This window comes from Terrapene carolina, unplaced genomic scaffold (genome assembly GCF_002925995.2).
Source record: "Terrapene carolina triunguis isolate 2854851 unplaced genomic scaffold, T_m_triunguis-2.0 Scaffold89, whole genome shotgun sequence".
NCBI lineage: Eukaryota > Metazoa > Chordata > Testudines > Emydidae > Terrapene > Terrapene triunguis.
Genome location: NW_020664440.1, coordinates 19,163,901 through 19,179,075, shown reverse-complemented (window position 1 = coordinate 19,179,075; position 15,175 = coordinate 19,163,901). Strand labels below are relative to the sequence as shown.

At 44.9% G+C, this 15,175-nt stretch overlaps 1 protein-coding gene across 1 annotated transcript in view; it reads left to right on the top strand.

Annotated features, from left to right (window-relative positions):
- LOC112111898 (netrin-4-like) overlaps positions 1-15,175 on the top strand; it is a 67,022-nt gene that overhangs the window by 14,242 nt on the left and 37,605 nt on the right. The window contains exon 3 of the mRNA XM_024207544.1: positions 13,650-13,913. Coding sequence (XP_024063312.1) covers positions 13,650-13,913 — 264 coding nt within the window. The remainder of the gene's footprint in view (positions 1-13,649; positions 13,914-15,175) is intronic.

Below are 15,175 nucleotides of genomic sequence, written 5' to 3'. Positions count from 1 at the left end.
ACTGTCCAGAAGCGAGTGGCCATAGCCCTCTGGAAGCTTGCAACGCCGGACAGCTACCGGTCAGTCGCGAACCACTTTGGTGTGGGCAAATCTACCGTGGGGGTTGTTGTCATGCAAGTAGCCAAGGCAATCGTCAAGGTACTGCTCCCAAAGGTAGTGACCCTGGGAAACGCGCAGGTCATCATAGATGGCTTTGCCGCGATGGGATTCCCAAACTGCGGTGGGGCTATAGATGGGACTCACATCCCTATCCTGGGACCGGACCACCAGGCCAGCCAGTACATCAATAGAAAGGGCTACTTTTCAATGGTGCTGCAAGCACTGGTGGACCATCGGGGACGGTTTACAAACATCTACGTCGGATGGCCGGGCAAGGTTCATGACGCTCGCGTGTTCAGGAACTCTGGTCTGTTTAGACGGCTGCAGGAAGGTATTTACTTCCCAGACCACAAAATAACTCTTGGGGATGTGGAGATGCCTACAGTCATCCTCGGGGACCCAGCCTACCCGCTAATGCCCTGGCTCATGAAGCCCTATACTGGCGCCCTGGACACAGAAAAAGAACTGTTCAACTACCGGCTGAGCAAGTGCAGAATGGTGGTGGAGTGTGCTTTTGGCCGTCTCAAAGGGAGATGGAGAAGCTTACTCACTCGCTGTGATCTCAGTGAAACCAATATCCCCATCGTTATTGCAGCTGGCTGTGTGCTCCACAATCTGTGTGAGAGCAAGGGGGAGACCTTTATGGCGGGGTGGGAGCTAGAGGCAAATAGCCTGGCTGCTGATTACGTCCAGCCAGACAGCCGGGCCATTAGAAGATCCCAGCGGGACGCCCTGTGCATCCGGGAGGCTTTGAAAGCTAGGTTCCTGAGTGAGCAGGGCAACCAGTGACTTTTCAGTTTGTGGACAGAAAAGCTGAACCTGCCCCCGTTTCTTTACCCAGTCCATTTTGACTATCCTCTCCAGTTACATACAACCTTCACCCCCTTCCCCTTCCCAAAAAATAAAATCATTTCGATTTTTTAATGAACACCGTTGTCTGTATTGCTGTTTTCGCGGGAATATTTTAAACCGGGGACGCAGACTGTGGCGGGGGGCGGGTTTAGTGTTCTGATGCAAATGATACTTCTAAACTCCCGGAATGACAGGCTCCGCACTGGTGGACTGGTTATTTCAATGGAGCCTGCCAGCACTCCTGGGGGGGACTGTGTGTATGTGTCGGCTATGTGACTTTCTGGCAGGGGGGGTAGGGTTACAGATCCCCTGCTGCGTGGATCTGTGAGCCAGGATAAGGACCGCTGCATAAGATCTGTAACTGCCCTCCCCCGCCACAAAGTCACAGAGCAACCCCCCCCCCCAAAACATGAAAAGCACCTCCCAGACTGACCAGGGTAACCAGTGACTGCACTGTGTATGTGTCCTGATGCTGGACCTGACACCGCCTCTGTACCCTGCTAAAGGTGACTGTCCTGTCCAATTACCAAGCCCCTTCCCCCCCTCCAGACAGACTCTCCCTCAAAAGAACCTGACTGAAACAGTAATGAACAGAAACAAACATTTTATTGCGAACCAGACATGAAACGTGGGGGGTGAAACTTGGACGGGGGCTTGTGTGAGGTGGGTAGGAAAGGACTTATGAAATTTTGGGGAATGTCAGCCTTCTACTGCTAGAGCAGTCTGCAGGGGTTGATTGAAAGTTTTAACGGCCCTTGGCGCCCCTCCTTCTTTGGACTTTGGGTGAGGGTGGTGTGGGACTTGGTGGCGGGTGAGGGCGGTTACAGATAGACTGCAGCGGGGCTCTGTCCTCCTGCCTCCGGTCTTGCAGAACATCCACAAGGCGCCGGAGCGTGTCCGTTTGCTCCCTCATTAGTCCAAGCAGCTTTTCAGTAGCCTGTTGGTCCTCCTGACGCCACCTCTCCTCCCGTTCCATGACTGCTCGGTGCATTTGTGACAAGTTCTCCCTCCACTGTGTCTGCTGGGCTGCCTGGGCTCGGGAGCAGCCCATTAGTTCTGTGAACATGTCTTCACGCGTCTTCTTCTTCCTCCGCCTAATCTGCGCTAGCCTCTGGGAGTGTGCTGACAGGCTGGGTTGGGAGACAGTCGCAGATGTGTCTGTGTGAATTTTAAAAAGGGAGTGAATTCCTGAGACAGATAAATGAAATTGTATACAAAGAACCTAGTCTTTCTCTGTGAACAAGACCATGCACTGAACCTCTCACATGCGCACTCAGGACAAGGTCGAATTTTCGGCCGTCGCCTTCAGTGCCTGTGGACTTGCGGAGGTCTTGGAGTGTTCAGAGAACTGTGGCTGGAGACCTGAACTTCTGGAGCGGGCAATAATGGTAAGCCGCAGACTTGTGGCTGCTTAAAACTCCAGCAGTAGCACTGGCCTCCTTTCACATTGAAAGCAATGCCAGTCTCTGCTGCCAGCAATCAGGACAGCATCAACTCTGCCCCTGTCCCACCCCCTCGCGGCTGTCCCAGGGAAAGATCCCTGTATGCTGCCCCTCTCCCTCCACCGCGTGGCTGTAAAGCAGTCCCAATACTAACAGTCCCCTCCCTAATTCAAAGCAGGGCGTCATGAGCGACATCACCCTCCTGAGGATCCCGGACACCCAGAGAGAACGCATGCTGCGGGAAAGCATGCAGAAACCGGGGCCGTATGCCGCCATGCTATGTCGGGCCATGATCCCCGAGTACCTGATTGTGGCATGGAGGGGACATGTCTGCTACCACGGAGGGCCCACTAAGATCGCCCTACCCCGGAACCTGATCAACAGGCTTGAGCTCTACCTCCACGAGACCTACGAGGAGTTCTCCTACGAGGATTTCTCGTCGATCCCCGGCCACATTGACCGGATTTTCGCGTAGGTGCACTGGGACTTTGGAGTGGAGCGTCTTGGGCCTGGGAATCATGTAGTAACGGACATTGTGAAATTTTTTTAAAATACTTGGGACTAAATTGAGAAGAGCCTAAGACAGAGAAATCATGCAAAACCCATTTGTTACCTTTGTAAATATTCCTGTTTTGTACCTGATTATTTTTTTACTAGTTTACAGCACTTTTATAAATATACATTGTTAATAGTATAAATATTACCGTTCTGTTTTAAATAAATGTTTACATGTTTACAGCACTTACTGCTTGATCCGTCCCCTGATTCTGTGTCCGGGGTAAGGGATGGGGACGGTTGGTAGGGGATCTCGGTAAGGGTGATGAAGAGCTCCTGGCTGTCGGGGAAATCAGCGGTGCCAGCGCTGTCGACTGCCTCGTCCTCCTCATCTCCTTCTTCATCTTCCCCGTCCGCTGTCATGTCCGACATGATCCCATCCTCGGAGTCCACGGTCAGGGGTGGGGTAGTGGTGGCGGCCGCTCCCAGGATGGAATGCAGTGCCTCGTAGAAACGGGATGTGTGGGGCTGGGATCCGGAGCGTCCGTTAGCCTCTTTGGTTTTTTGGTAGCCTTGTCTCAGCTCCTTGATTTTCACGCGGCACTGCGTTGCATCCCGCCTGTAGCCTCTCTCTGCCATGGCTTTGGAGATCTTCTCGTAGATCTTAGCATTCCTTCTTTTGGAGCGCAGCTCTGAAAGCACGGACTCATCGCCCCACACTGCGATGAGATCCAAGACTTCCCGATCAGTCCATGCTGGGGCCCTCTTTCTATTGGATTGCACGGCCATCTCTGCTGGAGAGCTCTGCATAGTTGCCACTGCTGCTGAGCTCCCCTCGATGTCCAAAGAGGAACTGAGATTCAAACTGCCCAGACAGGAAAATGAAAATGAATTCAAATTTTCCCGGGGGTGTGGCTGGTCAGAGCATCCGAGCTCGGACTGCTGTCCAGAGCGTCAACAGAGTGGTGCACTGTGGGATAGCTCCCGGAGCTATTACCGTCGATTTCCATCCACACCTAGCCTAATTCGATATGGCCATGTCGAATTTAGCGCTACTCCTCTCGTTGGGGAGGATTACAGAAATCGATTTAAAGAGAGCTTTATGTCGAACTAAATGGCTTCCTGGTGTGGACGGGTGCAGGGTTAATTCGATATAACGGCGCTAAAGTCGACATAAAAGCCTAGTGTAGACCAGGCCTAAGGTAACTGGTTCCTAGGCAACGTGTGAAATGTGCCTTGCTTGGAAGACCTGTACACTCTTCATTGTCTAAACCACGGTGACCCCCTTGGGTATGGAAGTGCCCCGTGCTGTCTGTTTGGCAAAGATGTCACTTTTAAGCTAACAGATCTTTAAGTATTCCTATTAAAAAAAACACGGTGAGGGTCAAATTCAGACCTGGTGTAAGGGGGTGCAGCTCTCTGCTTCACAAGCACCAATTTGCTCAAACATGGGGCAGAGCCATCACCATGGAGGCCCCGGGTCTCTGCCCCCTCTAACTGCAATGGAGCAACACTGCTAGAAACTCCCTGGGTAACTGCTACCCCAGAGGAGGCTCTGCATTACATGGGGGAATCCTCTCAGAACTCAGTGCTCCTTTATAGGGACCAGTGCAGGGGACAGGGTTATGTGCGCGTAGCGTACCTGGACATACAGATCCCTGACCCACAGAGGGTCCTGTTCAGAGTCCAGAAAGAAGAAGACAGTGCTGCAAAGGGGTGGGAAGAGGGATAGCCATGCACAATATTTGCTCAGTCCTTTCTCAGGCAAAACTCTCATTGACTACAATCATAGTATTTCCTGATTAGGGACAGAGAGGTCAGGGCTGCAAGATTTGGACCCATTGCTTATTCCTCCCACTTGCCACCATAATCTACTTGTGGCATCACAACGATTAGTGAACTGACAATGTTAAGGGCTCCACAGAGGGATAAGCAGCAGGCCCAGGTGATCTCTTAAGCAGGGCCAGCCTTAGGGAAAATGGCACCCTAGGTGAACTTGCATTTTGGTGCCCCTTTAAGCAGGGGAAACTATGTTCAAGCAAATGCCCTTAAATAAAAGATGGAAGAGCCCTCTCTTTACCTGCAATATGTGGATATGTTAATAATTTACAAGATTTTCAATGAGGCATCAGCAGCTATTTAAGGGTCTGATTCAACAAAGCATTGAAGTCAATGACAAATGGGATTGCTCATCTTTCTGCAAGATCAAGCCCCCTAATAGCTGAGGTGCAAGGGACAGAGTCGAATGGTCTAGTGAAATGTCCAGGAGATCTGCAGCAGGCATAGCAAACCGAGCTGAGCGTGATCCGTGGATTCTTCCAACTTCCAGCTGGAAAGGATTCGACGAGGGATTAGTCACTCTTGAAGGCAAGTGCCCAAATGTTTTGACTAGGGCTGTCTGTTCAGCATTTAGTTTAACTTGAGGAGAGGAGAGAAAATGCAGAGGCACATTGGCGGGAAGCAGTTAACGCCGGCAGAATAAACAAGTGGATAACACTGCCAGGCTTCACTTCTCTGGAGGACAAGCTTAAAGAGACATAGGGATTGTGTCTGAGGGTGACTTGAACCTGGAAGAAACAACTGGGGCAGAGAGGGGACAGTCTGGGGGCCTGCCTCCCTGTTTTATGAACTGCAGAGAGCCAGGGGCAACCCATTCTGACCAGGTTTATAATGAGCCATGTCAGGGATATTTGTCTGGCACCTTGTAAACTAGCCAGAAAAACACTCTGTTTTTCTAGCATTATTTCTGCACTTCCTGACATGCCGGGCAGCAGATACCAAATAGATTTCTCATCCTCACGCTGTTATATAAAAGCTTGGAGAAGCTGCCACTTCTTTTTTCAAGTCTCGATTGAGAAAAAAAATCTCTTTATATGAGAAGTTATTAGCCTGGTGGATAATTTACATGGTTTTTGTTTTTAACTCCATGCAGAAGATAATTTATTAACTGCTCTGTGGTTTTCTATGTATTACTATGATCACCAAGACAGTGGCAGCTTAGATTTCCATTAGATCTCTGTTCTGCAGATTGGTTCTTCAGAAATCTTTCAAGAAGTTTTGCATAGGAAAGGTAGAGAAGAAGCAGTGTTGGTGATGGGCAATGGTGCCTTTCCCATCAGAATCCAGCCTAGGTCATCAGATCCAATCTAACCACGACTGGACGTTGTTACTTTTTGATTGCTGTTTGGCAGCCAGTGTGAAATGAGTTTCATTGTTCTCAGTCCAGTTCCTAGCAGACAGGCGTCCACATCACAGAAACCATCACACAGGTGTTTGCAGTTTGGGTTTCAGAAAACACTCGTTGCCTTAAGAGGAAACATCATGTTGCGTTGCAGTGTGATGGCCTTATGGAAATGGCCTCAGGTCCTGATGAAGTGTTGCAAGATCATGATGTTGTATAGGCCTGGGGCAAGTTTTGGGACATTTCAATTATCCTGCAGTCCTTCCTTGCAGGATGTGGGACTGATTTGAAGAAACTGGGATGATCCTGCAAAACATGGGACAAGTGCTAATTCAACACCACTTGACACCTTGCTGGTAGTCTCAGCAGAAGGGCCAAAGACAAAATGGATCACGGAGACTAAACATCACCTCTATTCATTCTCACTGCCTATCTTTAGACCTCCTCTATTTCTGCTACATCCTTTTTGAGAAGGGGGACTGGAACTGAACATAGTATTCTAGATGATGGCACAGCATTGCTTTATATAATGAAATTATATTATTATATCTAAACCACAAAAGTTTGGGCGGGGGGAGAAGGAAGGGAGTTGATTGACATTTCAGTATTGTCTGTCTCTAACTTTTATAGAATCATAGAAGATTAGGGCTGGAAGAGACCTCAGGAGGTCATCTAGTCCAACCCCCTTCTCAAAGCAGGACCAACCCCAACTAAATCATCCCAGCCAGGGCTTTGTCAAACCGGGCTTAAAAACCTCTAAGGATGGAGATTCCACCACCTCCCTAGGTAACCCATTCCAGTTCTTCACCACCGTCCTAGTGAAATAGTTTTTCCTTCATCACACAGGGTCCTTTCCCATTGCCTTCTGACCTCTAAGCAATGAATAATTCCTCTAAGACTGTGCATTACTCTACCACCAACCAGCAACAGCAACCACCAGCAGCAGACGGCTGCTCTGACATACTGTTTGGATTGCCCTGCATAGGTATGAGATGAATTTAGGAGAAATGTTTTGGATATTCTGAATCCAAAACGGAGCCGCCATACTGATGATAAGGCTGGATGTTGAATGGAAGATTTGATCACTGAGATAGCCCAAAGCAAATGTAAGTTGAAGAGGTATCAGCCCCCCTCACTGCGCTGGAAAGCATAGAACTAACCCAAGATGTCACTTTGTAGCTGGGTTTAACGGGATCATAGGTGCAAAACAAAAATTAAATGCATAGATTTTATTTAATAAACTGCCATATTTTGTTTTTTAATTGCTCCATAGTTTTACTGTCCATAGTGAAAGGATGGAAATGCAGTGGATTTGGAGCAAACCTGTTCTGCAAATCAATGAGATGCTCAAATAGCTAAAAAGAAAACTGGAATTTCTGTGTGTTTCTAATGATGTGTTTTTCTAATGATGTTCTGAAACAGGACAAAGAACACTCTTGCATTGCAGGATGGAATAATGCATTTAGCACTGTAGTTCCATTAGATTGATCATATAACATCTGTTAAAGGGTAGGAAAATTTGAGAGGTGAAAATGCTTATTACACCCTTCAGAACTAAATCAACTTGCAAGCAACCTACTACTGAAGAACATTTTGGATTGATGGAAGTTTTTATTATGGCTTCTTTCTGATGGGCATGCTTTGAGTGCAGGGACATTATTGTCCTCATTAAGCCAATTGCATGCAACGTGATCAGCATATCTTAGCGATGATTTGCAATATCCATTTTTTGTTCTGCACAAGGATCTTCTTTTGTAGGAGAGCATGCATAGGAACTGCCCTGCACGCGTGACTCATATTCCTTGACCTGAGGCTATGAGGGGAGCTTTTGTTGTGTCCACATCTTTTCTGACTACTGCAGGCTAGGAGATCATGTTAAAAAAACAAAATTATCTGCCTCAAGAGTGGAGAAGCAAAACATGGATTCAGTGAATGGCAAGAAATCAAAAATCTGAGACATTGTCTCTGGAATGAAGATGACCCTCTTGACTGGAGATAAAATATCATCCACTATGATGCTGTGCCAGCTGGTGAACAGAAAAATACATCCCCTAAAGATGGCTGTCTTGATTAGTTTTGAACTGGATTCTGCTAACTTCCTGGCTATTAGGATGGTCAGGGCAGACCAGGATAATTAGGGTGACCAGAGAGCAAGTGTAAAAAATCGGGATGGGGTGGGGGGTTAATAAGCACCTATATAAGACAAAGCCCCAAATATCGGGCCTGTCCCTATAAAATCAGGGCATCTGGTCACCCTAAGGATAATGTCCATCTTTATGAATCATGGCTGAATGACTGATGAAAATTAGAAGTGTGAGCGGGAGGGGGAACTCAGGTGACGAATGGGCACTCCATAGCAGATCTGCACTTAAGCACGAAAATCCTTACTAAGCTTTCAGCTACAATTTCAGTTTCTGGTCATAAGGGTAACTCAGGACTTACAATCTATTTCCATAAGATGTTGAGAGCCTCTAAGGAGATGCTGAGAGCCCTCAACTCCCATCAAATTCAATGGAAAATGGGAGTAGCTCAGCATTTATCAGGGTGGGATCTATAATGACCATTGAGAAGAAGACTCTGTCCTTTAGATATGCACAGACAACTCTCACTAAACCTACACACTAATGTTGGGGAAAGGTACTCAAAAATGTAGGGCAGAAAGTGTGGTAGCAGAAAGGCTCAGATACCACGTTGGTGGATTTAAATAGAATAGAATATCCTTCTGATGAATGTCACATACTGGGAAGCCATCTTTGAATCATCCCGATCAAGAATTGGCATCAGAATAATAGGAACAACACCATTACTTGTTTATTACATTCTCCTGACCCTTTTCCAGGAACGTTGTCGGGATGCCAAACTTGCAACTGACCCAGGGAAAGCTAATAAGCAAATCAAGTTTTCCGTAAGGTAAACAAAATGTAAAAGTCAAATGTCTCTTTGTATGACAAGAATCTGCCTCGTACAATTCAGAATGCACAATCCAGCCCTGTAAACTAATGATAAGGTCAGATCTCAGAGCATCAGAAATTGATTGAGAGCTTTCAGTGTAGACTGTCTCTTTCCATGGCCCAGGGCATTATAAGTTTATTAAGCCTTAGATCCACTTCTAATCTAGTGATCTTTCAAACCACCAGCACAGACATTATTTAGATGGCCACCTTTTAAAAAATAATGATAATAGTTAAAATTAATATTTTTCACTTAATCTTCCATCTGGGAATCTCAAATCACTTTACATACATTAATGAATTAATCCCCTCACCCTCCTGTAAAGGAGCTAAGGGTTCCTATCCCCATTTTACCAGTGGATAAACTGAAGCATGCAGTGATTGAGGTCATTGATGTCACTGGGAAAGTTCCCATGGATTTAAACAGGAGCAGTCTCTAAGTGACTTGCCTAAGGCCATGCAGGATGTCTACGTCAGGGCTTTGAATAAAACCCAGATCTCCGCAGACTTTTCTTTAGCCACAAGAACACCTTGCCTCTTTTTTTGTAGTTCCTCATACCTATGAAATGAGTAACTAATTGAAATGACTTTAGTGTCTTCCTAAGTCACAAAAAAAATCTATATACAGCACACAAGCGATATATACAATCATTGGATATATTTGACTTCTAACTAGGGCAGCGTTCCTTCCGATGGAATGAAAACAAATAAATACAATTTTATCATCTCTTTTTTTAGCAAAAACATTTTTAGTAGACTGTTGTATTTATTAATAAATTATTCCTGGAAGCATATATCAGATGGGATGTCAGATCCCACCTGATAAATACCAGTATTTTATATTATGCCTACTGGCCTTCATCATAACGTATATAAAAAAACAATTGATCAACTAATGATAAAACAATAATAAAATATAAGCAGGGTCAGGAAAAAAAAAAATAATAATAGGCAACAAAGAAACAGTAATTACACTACACAATCATTCATTTCTAGCAGATTTTATCTTCAGGGTTTCAAGGACCATGGTTCTCCTCCAGGCAGTGTGATGGATTGAAGAACCTGAAACTCAGGCTCTGTGTACACTAGAGAAATTTGCACTGGTGTAGCTAAACGGAATCAAACACTAATGTAGGTGTGCTCCACCAGTGCAAAATGGGGCATGCATTCAGGTGACTCACTCCAGACACCTGTGCAAACCCTTAATGACACACTGCACCAGTGTCAAGCAAGACTTGCTCTTCTTTGACTTACTGCAGAGTAAGTCACACCACTTCAAACTCCACTTTGCATTAGTGCAACATGTCTACGTTAGCACTCCGGTGCAAATTTCCCTAGTGTGGAAGGGGCCTTCAGTTTCTGTGATTCTTGTAATAGTGAAGGCTAGCAAGGAGCCCGTGATTGCTGAGCCCGGGAAGAACATATACATGAGTTCACTTGTGTTATGTCACTGGAATTAGGTTTTAATGTTGTAAAAATCTTTCTTTGGGAGAGACTGGGATAAACAATTAATCTCACCATTGAGCTTATTCTAAAAAGCAGACGTACATCATGAATTAATCATGTAAGCAAATTCTTGTGTCTCAAATGGAACGGAATATTGCTGTTCCGTAAATGGAGGCCATGGGACTTCCAAGGCTATTAACATCTCTGCTGATGGGTAGGTACTCGGAGCTCTAAGAGGATTTGGAAACGTCAAAGCAACTCCCCTGAAGAGATGCAAGGCCTGAAATGAAAATATTTGCAAAATAATAAATCCACAAGGAGTTCAAGTATTTTCCAAGCTGGCAGGTTAAGAAAGGAAATGCAAAACACCTTCATGACAGCAGGCAGAACAGTAGTGAGAGCTTAGCACCCTGTAGCCGTTCTTTCAGCCTAAAGAACTCACTGCTACATAGGATACCTATTAATATCTGGAGAGGATGGGCAATTAACTGGATACCCAAATCACTACCTGAAAAATGTGGCTTACACTAATATATAAAAAGATTGCTAATATTACACTACACAGGGCCAAATTTATTGCTAGCATATGCCAATGCACTTCTATTTCCCTCAGATTTAAATATGATTCAAGATACACCTCTACCTCGATATAACGCTGTCCTCGGGAGCCAAAAAAATCTTACCGCGTTATAGGTGAAACTGAGTTATATTAAACTTGCTTTGATCCACTGGCGTGCGCAGCCCCACCCCCCCAGAACATTACTTTACCGCATTATATCCGAATTTGTGTTATATCGGGTCGCGTTATATCTGGGTAGAGGTGTATGTAATAATAGTAAAAATACTGCTTTGAGCCTTCTATAGCACTTTTCTATTGAAAATCCCAAATCTTTGCACAAACATTAATGAATTAAACTTCACAACCTACCCTGTGATGTAGATCAGTATTATGATTCCTTATTTTACAGATAGGGAATCTGAGGTACAGAGAGATTAGATGATTTGCCCATGGTTGTACAGGAGGTCAGTGGCAGAGCTGGGACTAGAATCCAGATCTTCCAGCTCTTAAACCCACGCCAGTCAGTATTCCTCAGCTGACATGTCACAGTGCAAGATGCCACTAAAATATTTTTTTCCTCTCAAACTTGTGGTCTCTCGGGTGTCCTGGTGGCTTGATGGTAAGCATGAAGAATGGAGCTTGTACAGGGATGACGAGAACACAGATTAAACAGACTGATCAACTTTTTTGGGCCTCGGCTCCCTTGTGCCAGTGTGAGAGACCCTCAGAGGGTTGTTTCAGGGCTTCATATGTTATTTATAACTTGCTTTGAGACCCTTCATGTTGGAAGGCTCTATAGAAGTGTCAAGTATTATGTCTGCACATGGTATAATTAAGAACTAGGAGTGAATACACCAATATATTCCCACATGGCTCTATCAGTCTAAAAATGTTGATCTTTGGATCGATCAGACTGGGTCATTTGCCTATGACTCCATTGATAAGCAAATGTAGGATCCAGTTCTAAAGAGATTTGGTCATTGACCTATGGCTCCATCGATCAGGGGAATGTTGGGCCCATGGACTAAACTGAATGGGTCATTTGCTTATGGTTCCATTGATCAGGGGAATGTGGACATCTGGGCAGAAAGGACTAGGCTATTTTATCATGGCTCCATTGATCAGGGGAATGTAGGCACCTGGGTTGCACAGGCTGGGCAATCTGCCCATAGCTCCATTGAACAAGGGAATGTGGACATCTCTGGTCTGAGCAGACAGGGTCATTTCCAACTTTGTGGCTGGCTCTGCAGAATAAAAGAAGAGAATAAAAAAAAGGGAAAGTTATAAAATAGAAAACGCTGTGGAAAGGCATGAAATGTGCTGCTGGGACTGTGGCATAACTCTGTCAGGTGTAGGTCTGCTACTGAGACAGGAAGCTGACTGTTATTTTAAGGGGGTTTATCTCCCATGTGCCATCGACACACAACAGAGTTATCTATTAGGCACAAACCACCAGCTCTTTTCTGGCCCCTGCAAACAAAAAGGAACGGAAGAAATATTTTACACACAGCAAGTATTTAAACTTGTCTGTCCACTAAAAAAGAAAATCCAGAGAGAGAGAAAGAGGGAGAGGGAATCCCTATGGAAACAAAGCTTTCACTCCAGGGATAGAGTTAGTCAGACAGAGACTGTCACTGCTCATAAAGCAGGGCCAAAGAACCCCGAGGGCAAGTACCTCTGCTATGATGGCGAAACTCAGCCAGAGGAGAAAATAGCTCTCAAATCAGAGACAGCACATCTATAAAGGGAATCTAAGCCTGGGAACTAATGCAACCAGCTCTCTAGTTCACTGTCACCCCTCTATCTCCACCACCCACCCTCACAATAAAAAGAAAAGATCCTGAAGAGAGGAAGAGTCAAAGTGGAATCCAAGCTAAAATAGGACATATTCCTGCAGCCTTTGTTAAACACAAAATCAGAGCATTGATACCAAGAAAAAAAACTATTACTCCTTTGGGATTCTGTAATCTGTAACATGAATAGCCTTTCTCAGCAACATGGAAACTCCAAACAAACAATAACCTTGCCTCTTATGTCCAGCAGCTATAGGATGCCTTTATTCCTGGATCTGAACTGTTGGAACACTGCAGATTCTCTCTCTCTCACACCCTTCCTAATTAATAATTTGGCTCAGCCTTTAAAACGATCTGCTTATCCTAATGTTTAACAGTGGTGTGACAGGCTGCGTTTTCTGGTCGTTAGTTTCGGGGACTGACTCATGATTCCTGGCTTCTATTTTCAGCTTTATCAGAGACCAGTTGTATGGCTTTGAGCAGATCACCTTACCTCCCTGTGCCTCAGTTTATACTACTCTAGAATGGTGAGACTGTCTACCTCACAGAGGTATTGGGAGGCTGAAGGTATTTTTTTTTAAATGCTTTGAGATGCTCAGGTGGAAAGTGGTGTAGAAAAGTGGACAGTATTGTATTTACAACACCAGTATTCCTCTGAGTTGTCACAGTCCGCCACCACCTGGTGCCTCATACCTGTCAACCATGACTAAGTCTGTGAGGAGCCTCCCAAATGGCGAATATTATTCTTTCCTGAGCATCCCGTTTGTCTGGATTGCACATATACAGGGGTGCTGCATCTCCTCAGGGATGTGTTTTCTGTTTGCCTCCTAGGTGATCTATCGTGCCTTAACTCCAACCAACAAGATCGAAGACCCATATGGTCCTGAGGCCCAAGACCTCCTGAAACTCACCAACCTGCGCCTCCTTTTATTAAAAAGGCAGGAGTGTCCCTGCCAAGGCTTGGGATTGCTGGAGAAACCCCAGAGGTTTGCCCACTATGCTATCTATGATCTGATTGTCCGGGGAAGTTGCTTCTGTAATGGTCATGCAGAAGAATGCCAGCTTGCCAATGGGACAGGGAACACAGAGAACGTGGTGAGTTCTTGAAATTCACTAGTTTACTTCAATTTGTACTTGTTTGTGCTTCCTGAGTCAAACAGACTTCTCCATAAAACCCTGTCCACCTTCACCAAAACTGTTTAAAATAGGGTACCACTGATAATCCACATCAATGAAACCTAAACTTGCTTCTTAGTATGGAAGGAGCTATATAACACTAACAGCTGTTCCAAAAATGATCTGTGTTAGAGATAGGCCTGAACCAAAATCTTGGATCTGAACATACCCACATTTCGTGGAGATGTTTAAAATCTGAACTAGGATCCAGATCCAAATATAGTGGCTGATATTATACATCTTCTTGTATCTCAGCAGGGAGATAAACTAAAACCTTGGACCCAAACATTGCCCGTGAAATTTTGGGATTTCAAAATCTGTTCTAAGCAACAGAGTCCTGTGGCACCTTTAAGACTAACAGATGTATTGGAGCATAAGCTTTCATGGGTGAAAACCCACTTCGTCATGCGTCTGACAAAGTGGGTATTCACCCACGAAAGCTTATGCTCCAATACATCTGTTAGTCTTAAAGGTGCCACAGGACTCTGTTGCTTTTTACAGATCCAAACTAACACGGCTACCCCTCTGATAGATTTTAAGTATCTTAAATGACATAAGGAAATCTCTCTTTAAACAATGCAAAGAATCTCATTTACCACAAGCTAGGACATTAAAAGTATTGCTTGAAATTCCATTTTTCCTTTGCACTGTATTAGAGTGCAAATTATAGCTGAGATCCCCACCACTGGAGACTCTTGAATTTGGTAGGCACAAGCAGTTGTGTTATGGTTATGATTTCAGCTTTTGACTCTGAACTTCCTGGGTTTTGTTGGTTCAGTCAGATGCTAAGCATTATTGGTGGGAGAAGAAGATTCTGCGAGTGGTTTAATTATAGAGCCCTACAACCAAATTCATAATTGTGGAAAACTTCAATTATTTTCAATGAAAATTTTGCTTGATTAGGCACGGCAGAGTTTGACTCTAGATACCAGGGCTCGAAGAAAGAGGCATGATCGGTCTTGTTGTTCCTTCTCTTGAATCACAGCAGATTAGTCAATGTTCTATTGGGTTTTTTGAAAGGTCTTAGCTTGACCCATGCAATCTAATCTTTGTCTTGATATATAATGGTCTCATGTACAAATAGTTTGTTACTCATTTGTGACTCTAATAGAAAATATTCTCTATAAAAGGGAACAGAAAAAGGGTAAAAAGAAGAAAAGAAAAAGAAAACGAAGGTTTTG